This window comes from Belonocnema kinseyi, chromosome 2 (assembly GCF_010883055.1).
Source record: "Belonocnema kinseyi isolate 2016_QV_RU_SX_M_011 chromosome 2, B_treatae_v1, whole genome shotgun sequence".
Classification (NCBI taxonomy): domain Eukaryota; kingdom Metazoa; phylum Arthropoda; class Insecta; order Hymenoptera; family Cynipidae; genus Belonocnema; species Belonocnema kinseyi.
This window is the reverse complement of record NC_046658.1, coordinates 156,304,431-156,314,506: the sequence shown is the minus strand read 5'-3', so window position 1 is coordinate 156,314,506 and position 10,076 is coordinate 156,304,431. Positions and strand designations below refer to the sequence as shown.

Below are 10,076 nucleotides of genomic sequence, written 5' to 3'. Positions count from 1 at the left end.
AACTGTAGGTCCCCCTTTCACCACCAAGTAAGTGTGTGGAGGGTGTGTAAAGGAATAGAGAAGGTGTAAGAAAAATGTAAACCCTTAGGGGACACATTAGAAAAAAAAATATATATATATGTAAGACTACAACTTGAGTTGCAAAGTCAAGAATCTTTGTACCTTCAAAATCTTAACAATTTCGAGTTTTGAAGAAAATGTTTTTAAAAATTAATGGTAATTTTAATTAAAATGTTTGGAGGGAATTATTTGGTAAAAAGTCAATGACAAGTCTGATAAATGAGAAAATGGATTTAATATTATTTAATATAATGTATATATTTATTTAAATTGAACCGAACATCATATATACAATTAGTCTTATTATCGGTAAAAATTTTTTTGTTTTTGTTAAAAATGCTTCATATTATTATACGAATGACATTTAATAACAAAAATAATTTAAGAGTTTATAATAACCACTGTGATAAACAATTATTTTGGCAAAATATTAGAATTTGAGATTTTTGAAATTATAATTTCCTTCAATGGCCAGAACGACTTCAGGTATTCCTTATAATAATAAATATTTAATCATATTAGATGTAATATAACAATTTTAATTTTTCTGAACAAATTAGATAAACAGATTGGAACTTTTGGCCCTTTGGCAACTAAAGAAAATAAAAATTTTGATAAAACCTTACCTTTGAATATTTTGTTACAAGAATTATTTATAACAATGGTTATTTTTAACTTCTCAAATATTTTTGTGATTTGCAGTCATTCGTCCAACAGTTTAAAACATTTTCAGTGCAGAAAAAAATGTATATGCGAAAGGACCAAAATTTTGAACTTCTTTGTCTAATTTGTTTACAAAACTTTAAATTGTTAAATTTGATCAAATACTATTAAATATTTCTTATTTTAAGGATTACCTGAAGTCGTTCTGACCATTGAAGAAAATTATAATTTGAAAAATCTCAAATTCTAATATTTTGCCACAACAATTGTTTATCACAGTGGTTATTATAAAATTTTAAAGTATTTTTGTTATTAAATGTCATTCCTACATTAATGTAAAGCACTTTTAGCCAAACATTTTTTTTTTACCGATAATAAGATTATTGGCCAATTTGTTCATAAAATTAGTTTATAACAAATAAATGGATGATAAATGGATTTGAGTGGTAAAATGATTAATACAAAAAATAGAGAAGACAAAAGTTCGTAAAGTTAAGATCTATAGAATTTAATAATCTTTAATTTAAAACAAAAAATTCAAAATCGCAAAGAATTGAAGGCTCTGAACAGTTTTGACTGACAAAAGTGCATTTCCTCCAATTGTGCGTCATGAGTACAGTACGTTTGTTAACAATTTAATTCAAAATCTCCTTTAAATTAAAATTTTTTAATAAAATTATTAGGGGTTGTATGCAGCGAGCAAAAAGCTTTCAAGATTCAACAATAAATAAATTATTGAACTACATAAATGTATATATGACGTTCGGTTCAATTTAATTAAATATTTACAAATATTTCCTTCAAAACTTGAAATTGTTAAGATTTTAAAGGTACAAAGATTCTTTACTTTGCAACTCAAGTTGTAGTCTTACATATTTTAATTATTATTATATTTATATTGGGTATAAGTGATATATTTTTTATTAATTCTTCTGACCATGCATATGTTTTAAATAATTTTTTCATTAGCTACGTTAATAATTTTAGCAATAAATTTTTTTTTTAACTAGAACAATTAATAAAATCAATATTATCAGCAAAATAAATCGTAGAAATATGAAGTTCGAACTGCTTTCAAAATGTATCTTAAAATTAAATCTTATTCATATTAAACTGCATATTATTATGACTATTTCTTTTTTTTAATAATTAGAAATAGTTACTCTTATTTTTTCATATATATATATATTTTGTTTATTTTCAAACAGCGTCAAGTTTTTAATTATTTTTGTTATTTCTTAATGCAATTCAATGAAAAAGACAGACCTACTGTTGGTGGCGCCATCTGTTGGATTAGTTTGACCGACAATTCCCCTCCGGATCGTAAGAAAACAGAGAAGTGGGGGCGATGCATGGGGCAGGTTAAAAGCTATCTTATTAAATTGAAAATTCAAATATTTTGTTGAAATTTGTGTTAAGTTGAAAATTATAATTTTTTTGAAAATTCATTCTTTCCTGTGGAAAATTTAATCCAAAAAAATGCACATTTTAAACATTTTTCATGAATAGACCTAATTTCATTTTGTGAAATCAACTAGAAAGCTTTTCTGCTTGACATATTAAATATTACATTTTTTGTTCAAAATATATCTCTTTGGTTCAAAATTCAATTGCTTTAGAGAAAATTAATGATTTGGCTTAAAAATTACTTTTTTGAAATTAAAAATTAATTTTTTGGGTAAGAGAGCAAACATTCTTAGAGATTTATTAGCGATGTCAAAATTAAATTAATTTTTTTTTTAATTTGGTCAATTTTTTGGTAATAAAAAATATCAGGAATGCTTACTGGCAAAAAAACCCTCTTTTTTATTAGATCCGGTAGGAATCGAACCTACGTAAACTGATTACCCATGCCGGTCAGGTACTATTACCACTAAGATATTCACACTTTCCGACACCCCTTTAATGTTGAATAAATCCGTATATATTTTTATAACTAGTTATTTGATAAGAGACAGAGAGACTTAAATTATTTTTATGTCGATTCAATTTATAGAAATAGTTACTAAATCGTATTTCTGAATAAAAATTTGTGTTATAATATAGAATCCGCGTGTTTAATTCTCATGCAGACAAAAGAAGTTAATCGATTGACATCGGAGGATAGAAGATTCGAAATAGATAATGGATGAATATTAATCAGTTAAAGGTAAAACTGGGTAAAAATCAATTATAACTAACTTAACGTGAGAGCGATACGACGCGACGGCACGTTTTGTATACCGAGAAACCAGATAATTGCACTTTTGCACTATCATTTATTCAGAGGTGTTCGATTTAATAGCGGCCAGCGACTTCCGTCTCACCACTTTCAAAGACATAGATTTGTCTATACATAGAGAAATAATTTCTTACATATTAAGCCTCAATTGATCGAATTTCAACTATCGTTTTACTCTGCAAATATGTCTTCTGATGCAATTGACGCTTATTTGTTTAGACATTCCGATCAGGATTTGAAAGGGCCCCGGCTAGCTTTCCCTACTTCTAAACGGGCACTGATCAAGAAAAATAGAGAGGGCCAGACTAGTTCTGTAACGCTGTTTTAGTCGGGCTATATCTAGAACTTCTAACGAGGTCCCAACGGGAATGCTCTTTCACTTTTCGCCTGTATACTCTTTAGTGAGAGAATACTCAACGCCCTGACTAGAACTTGTCAGTCCTTTTTTCTTAATTAGGAACCAACTAAAGCCTAGCTAAAATACAAGATTGGGATCTGAATAGACGAATATAGTTTTGCTATACACAAGGAATAAACCAACTTAGGCGTTCCTTAAAGGGCCCTGGCTAGAACTTGCTGGTCCAATTGTTCTGGTGAGATTCTGACTACTGCCATGATTGAAATGGTGCGTTTTTCACCTGATAGTTCCGGGGCTTAATAATGAAGTTGTTAAAATAAGATTTTTTATTTGAAAACACAAATTTATCAAATAGTTAAATTCTCGACGAAATATATAAATTTTGAACAAAATAGTGAAGTTTTCAAGATAAAAAGTTGTATTTTTTAGAAAACAGTTGACTTTCAAATCGAAAAAGAAGAATTTTTAACCAGAAAGGCAATTTCAAACAAAAATAAATTTCAAACTAAAAAAAAATGTCAACCAAATCTTTGTTATTTCCACTAGAACGATACATTTTTTAACCAAAAATGGAATCTTTAAATTTGCAGTTAAAAAAGCTAATCAAACTAATAAACCCAATAAATGAATTTTCAACAAGTAAGATAATTTTTCTAGCCAATTAGACGAATTTTTAACAAGAAAGGTGATGTTAAATCAATTAAAACGAATTTTTAAGAAGAACAATGAATTATTACCTAATAAATATAAGTATTCAACTAAAAATGGAATCGTTCAATTTTCAGTTTAAAACACTAATTAAAAAAAACTAATTGAATTCAACTTAAAAAGACGAAGTCATAACAAAAATTTTGAAGTTTTAACCAAAATGATACATTTTCAACAAACGATATTAACTTTCTACATAACTCGAAGAATTGTCAACAAAATAAATGAATTTTCCAACAAATAGTTCGATTTTAAACTTAAAAAGGAAATTTTTTCCTTTAATGCAAAAGCTACTTTTTCAAATAAAAAAAAAGGAATTTTTAATGAAATAAAGCCAATTGCCAACGGAATACTTCAATTTTTAAACAAATATTCTAAATTTTCATAGTTTAAGTTTGAGTTTCAAAAAGTTTAATTTTGTACCAAGCACTTTCATTTTCTACAAAAAATGTAAATCTTCTACAAAATTTTTTTCTTTTAAGCCGAAAATACGAATTTTCTACAAAAAAATCGAATTTTTATTGAAGAAAATTTTAATTTTAAATCCAGAACAGTTTAATTCAACAACAAAAAAAGACATATTATCAACAAACTTTTCCAATTCTGAACCCAGACTGATAAACTTTCAACTTTCAACCAAAAAATTGCATTTTTAACCAGAAAGAATTTTCCAACTAATAAGTAATTTTCTACCAGAAAAGACGAATTTTTAGCAAAATACATGATTTTTCAAAAAAAGTAGAGTAGTTATATTTTTTGTAAAGAAAATACTAATTATGAACTAAAAAAACTAGTTTTGAGAAAAATTTTTAAATTTTCGAACAAAGAGATGAATTTTCAAGTAAAAAGATTAATTAAAAAAATATTAATAAATATCCAACTAAAAGGTTCAACATTCTACCCATGAGTCAAGTTTTCAACTAAATAGTTTAATTTTAAATAAAAATCTTGTTGTGTCAAAGATTTATCATTTTAGTTGATTATTCAACTATTTGATTTTAAATTATCTTTTATATTGAAATGTCAAAAAACTTAATTTGTTTGTAGAAAACTCGCATTTTTTACTTGAAAATTGGCCAATTTAGTAAAAAAATTAACTTTTTTGTTAAAAGTTAGGTTGAAAATTTCATTATTTTGATCTTGTTTGGTGAAATTTCAAATGTGTTGTTGGAAAATTATCTTTTTGGGTTGAAAATTCAACTAGTTGCTTAAAAATTAACTTTTTTATTAGAAATTGAATAATTTGGTTAAATTGAATTGGAAGAATACTTGGGAGAATTTTTAAATACTTTGATAAAAATTAATTTTTTGGTCGGAGATTTATTATTTTTATAAAAATGCATCAATTAAAAAAAAAGTTATCTTGTTTGGTTAAAAATTCAATCAATTGATTAAAATGTTTGCTCTTTCTTGATTAAAAGATGTTTTATAGTTAAAAATTCTACTCTCTTCTTAAAAATTTATTTATTTTAACCGAAATTTGATCTTTTTGTTTAATAATGCAACCTTTTGGTTCAAAATTTAATTATTTTTATAAAAATGTCACTCTTTTGTTGAACATTCGTCTTTTTAGTGGGGAAATTCAACTATTTTGGTATAAAATAATTCAACTATTGTTTGAAAATTCATCTGGTTTGTAGAAAATTCCACGATTTGGTTAAAATCTTGTTTCCTTCTTGATTAAAAAATCTTTCTGGTTAAAAAAAAAAAAATTCAGATACTTGGAAGAATTTGTAGCGAATTTATTAAACATTAATTTCTTTTCGTAAAAAAATTTTGCTTTTCTAGTAAAAAATTTAACTACTTTCCTTAAAGTTAGACTGCTTTATTAAAATTAATTTCTTCGGTTGAGGATTTATTATTTTAGTTGAAAATTGATCTCTTGGTAACAAATTTATTAATATTTTTGAAAATGCGTTCTCTTTAAAAGTATACATTTCTTTAACTTCATTTTTTTACAAAGACAGAAAGATTGATTATTGAAAAGCTGATTTGGCAGTTTTGAATATATAATTCACTTAGAGAGAATAAAATAAATATCCAGAAATTATCAGCAGTTACAAATGATTATTGTTGCTATTCTCATCTTAGTCAATTCATTAGTGCATTCATTTAATTCTCCATTCAATTTTCTTCTTCTATCACATTTACAGAAATAAAGTTATTCATATTTAGTGAATGATCCACTTATAGCAATCATACCAGATACTTTTATAAGGACATTTTTAAATATTTCATCTCATCACTGTTTAACGAATCTGCAATAATGTATTGCTAATTTTACCTCGACAATATTATATTCAATTTCGACAGGTGGTTTTACTAAGTGCATGAATAATTTAACTATGTTAAATAATCCTAGCTTGTCACTTATCTTTCTATTTTAACATTTGAAGCTGATTAAATAAACTAGAAGATTAAATAATCATTCATTAAATTACAAGAAAATGGATAGAATGTATATAGTTGAAAATTTATTTATTATAAATTAAACAATCTAAATACATACTAGTTGTAAATTGAACCTAATGAAATTTTCCATACATCTTATTAAAATAGAACTAACTAATCTATGTTGTCAAATTAGTAGTATACCACATCAGAATTTGTTGTAATAGACGAGAATTGAAGCCTCGAAAAGCAGAATTGAACGAGCGCTCGAGCAGTAGGTCAGGAGTGGAGATGACGAGCAGAAAACGCGACGAAAAAGAGACTGGAGTGGGGGTGACGCGCAGAAAGCGCGACAGAAGAGAGAACAAATTTCGTTCTCAGTTTCCTCGCGTTTTCTGCGCGTCCTCCCCACTACTTGCCTACTGCCCAAGCGCTTGATCGGTTCTGCTTACCGAACCTTCAGTTCTCCTTCCTTTGGAGCTTCATATTAGAGTTTCGTGTAATAGCGGACAAATTTTTATTCTCCTCTCTATGAAGCTTGAACTTTTGCTTTTAATTTTAATCCAGATTTACTAGTCGGATATATTAAATTAGTAGTATACCATATCAAAAATGGCCCGTGTGGAAAAATCTTCAGGCGCTGGCCCGGCCCAGACCAGACGCAGGCTGAACTCCCTTATTTTCTTAAGGATTTCAAACAACAAAAATTTCTGGGCCCTACCAGACTGTCCAGATGATAAGAGAAAAAAAAATTCTTTTGAGAGTGTGCAATGTACATGGAGACTCGGAAAGCAGAACCGAACGAGCGCTCAAGTATTAGGTAGGGGTGGGGATGACGCTTCAAATGTCTTATTTTATACCATTTTAGACACCCTACAACTTTTTCGAAATGAGTAAAAAAAATTTTTTGATTGAACATAGACCTTTTTTGTTCCTATTTTTGAATTTATCATTTTATTTGAAAATTAAACTCCTGAATAAAAATTGATACTTTCGGGTTAAAGATTAATTGTTTGGTGAAATTTCTTTCTTTTGTTTCAAAATTAATTTTTGAGCAGAAATTTAATTATTTTTGTTCTTAAAATTTTATTATTTGGCTGAAACTTAATTTTTTTACATTTCTCATAATTTAATTTAGATTAAACATTCTTGAAAATTCATTTTTTGGCTTAAAAAGTAATTTCTTTTTGATAAAAATTCATATTTTTATTTATTTTCTCTTTGGGAAGGAATTTCCTCATTTTAACTAAAAATATATCTCTTTAATTCAAAATTCAAGTATTTTGTTAAAAATTAGCTGTTTTGTTGAAAATTAATTTTATTGCCCATAAATGCATTTTTGGGCTACAACTTTGCATTTTTCAAAAATTACTTGATTCAAAATTAACTTTTCGGATGAAAATTTATATTTTCGGTTTAAAAATTTATATTTTCGGTTTGAAAATTCAATTGTTTACGAAAAAATTCGTTTACTTGGTTTTAAAATTGATCTTTTTTTGGTAGAAATATCATCTATTTGGTTTAAGATACAATTTTTTGGTTAAAAACTTACTTTTCTTGTTCAAGCATTCATCATCTCATTCTGAAATCTATTTCTTTCATTAAAAATTGAACCATTTTCTTAAAAATTAACTTTTTTGTAGAAAAATCATGTTCTTTTATCGAGAATTGATTTTTTTAATAAAAAAATGCCTTTTTTGTTATCAAAATAAATTTTTTTAGTTAAAAAATCGTTTTTTGGGTTAACGATTTGTCATCTTAGTTGAAAATTAGCATTATTGTTGAAGATGCATATTTTTGGGTTTAAACTTTATCTGTTTTGCAAAAAACTTTTTCTTTTGGCTGGTAAATTCAACAATTGGGTAGAAAGTTTTTTTTGTAAAAAATTTTTGTTTTTGTTTTTTAAATTCATCTCATTTGATAAAAATGTCATCTTTCTTAATTGAAAATGCAATTTTATTATGAACAAATAATTTTTTTGGTTAAATATTCATTATTATAGTTCAAAATTCACCCAAATATTCAGAAATTAAACTATTTTGTTGAATATTTTTGTTATTTTTTTATCATTATTTTTTTTCGTTTGTTGAGAAAGTGAATTTTCTTAGTCAAAGAGTTCACCTTTTTAATTGAAAATTAAATGGTATGGTTAAAAATTCATTTATTTGGTAGGAAACTCAATATTTTACTTTAAATACTACAAATTGAAAGCCTTTAAAATTTAATTTAATTCAGTACCCACAACAATTTTATATTTTCAAGGAATTGATCCTCTTATTTTTCTTAAAAATCTTGTCCGAAATTTGGAACATTCTTGGTCCATAGTTTGAGTCTTCAACTGATATATTTTATATAATTTTTAACTTTTAAATATGGCCGTGCGGTTTCACAGACCGCACCATGGTTCTGTCTGATTTCCGGAAACCTCCTCCCTGACCTTCCTCGATTCTGGCGTTATAAGTAGCTTTAGTTTTAATAGTCCGCTGACGTTAGCATCACAATTTAATATGTCTGCCTTAATTTGTCCTATTTGTCCCAAATATCTCTCATTTGAGCAAAAAGGGACAAATTAGTATGTACGTGTGGACGTGCGGTCTCCTAGACCGCACCATACTTCTGATAAAATTGCATAATTTCTTATTTATTCCAATGCATTTGAATTTGTATGATTTTTAATATACCCTCACAGTCTAAAGTCTATAAATAATTGTTCATCTTAATTAATAATAAATTATTAATTTTCCAGGGTCCGAAAGCGGACGAGTTTCAGCCGAGAGTGAGGACGAAAGTGTCCTAAATGAGGCAGGAAGTATCGGACAAGGTTCATCCGCAACAAGTGCTGCCGGAAGTTCCAGCAAAGCGCGTCGCCGAAGAACAGCTTTTACTTCCGAACAACTCCTCGAACTCGAACGCGAGTTCCACGCAAAAAAATACCTAAGTCTTACCGAGCGTTCTCACATCGCGCATGCGCTCAAGCTCTCCGAAGTTCAGGTGAAAATTTGGTTCCAAAACCGTCGAGCCAAATGGAAGAGGGTTAAGGCTGGACTCACAAGTGGGGGTGCTGGCCCCACCAATCGGCATAGTTCAGGAGGACAGCACTCGAGCTCTGGTTCGAGAATTGTCGTTCCGATTCCGGTACATGTAAGTCGTCTCGCTGTGAGAGCTCATCATCATCATTTAGAAAAGTGTCCTCAGTCGCAGTCAAGGTCACCTAATGGCAATGGAAGTCTCACCAACTCTTCAGGACTTGGTGGAAGTGTCGGAAATGGCTTGTCAGTCAGGATTCCCAGTTCACCAATTACGACCGGTTCACCATTGAATCTTGGGTCGAACATACTCAGAGCTTTTTCTGCGCCGCAGCATACTAGTTCTTCAAGGTAGCCAATTGTTATGGAGTAAAATTTTCAATTAATTTAGTTAATTATTCTGCACACCGAAAAAAGTTTCTTCGGTTAAAACAAAATTGTGAGCACTCGAGTTCGGGTCGGACTGTCGAGCCTGATCTTCCGAGGATTGTCGTTTCCATTCCGGCCATTCCGGGACATGTAAGTTGTCTCGCTGTAAGAGTTCATTATCATTCGGAAAAATACACTCAATTTTGGTCAAGGTCTTTCAGTGGAAGTTTCTTCGATTCGAATAAAATTGGTTTATACAAAGGAATTTTCTTTGAATCGA

General features: G+C 28.4%; 1 protein-coding gene across 1 annotated transcript in view; it reads left to right on the top strand.

The window, feature by feature from the left end:
* Nucleotides 1-9,782, top strand: part of LOC117183032 (homeobox protein unplugged) — a 32,754-nt gene extending 22,972 nt beyond the window's left edge. Inside the window, exon 4 of the mRNA XM_033376176.1 lies at nucleotides 9,148-9,782. Coding sequence (XP_033232067.1) covers nucleotides 9,148-9,782 — 635 coding nt within the window. The remainder of the gene's footprint in view (nucleotides 1-9,147) is intronic.
* The last annotated feature ends 294 nt before the right edge of the window (nucleotides 9,783-10,076 follow it).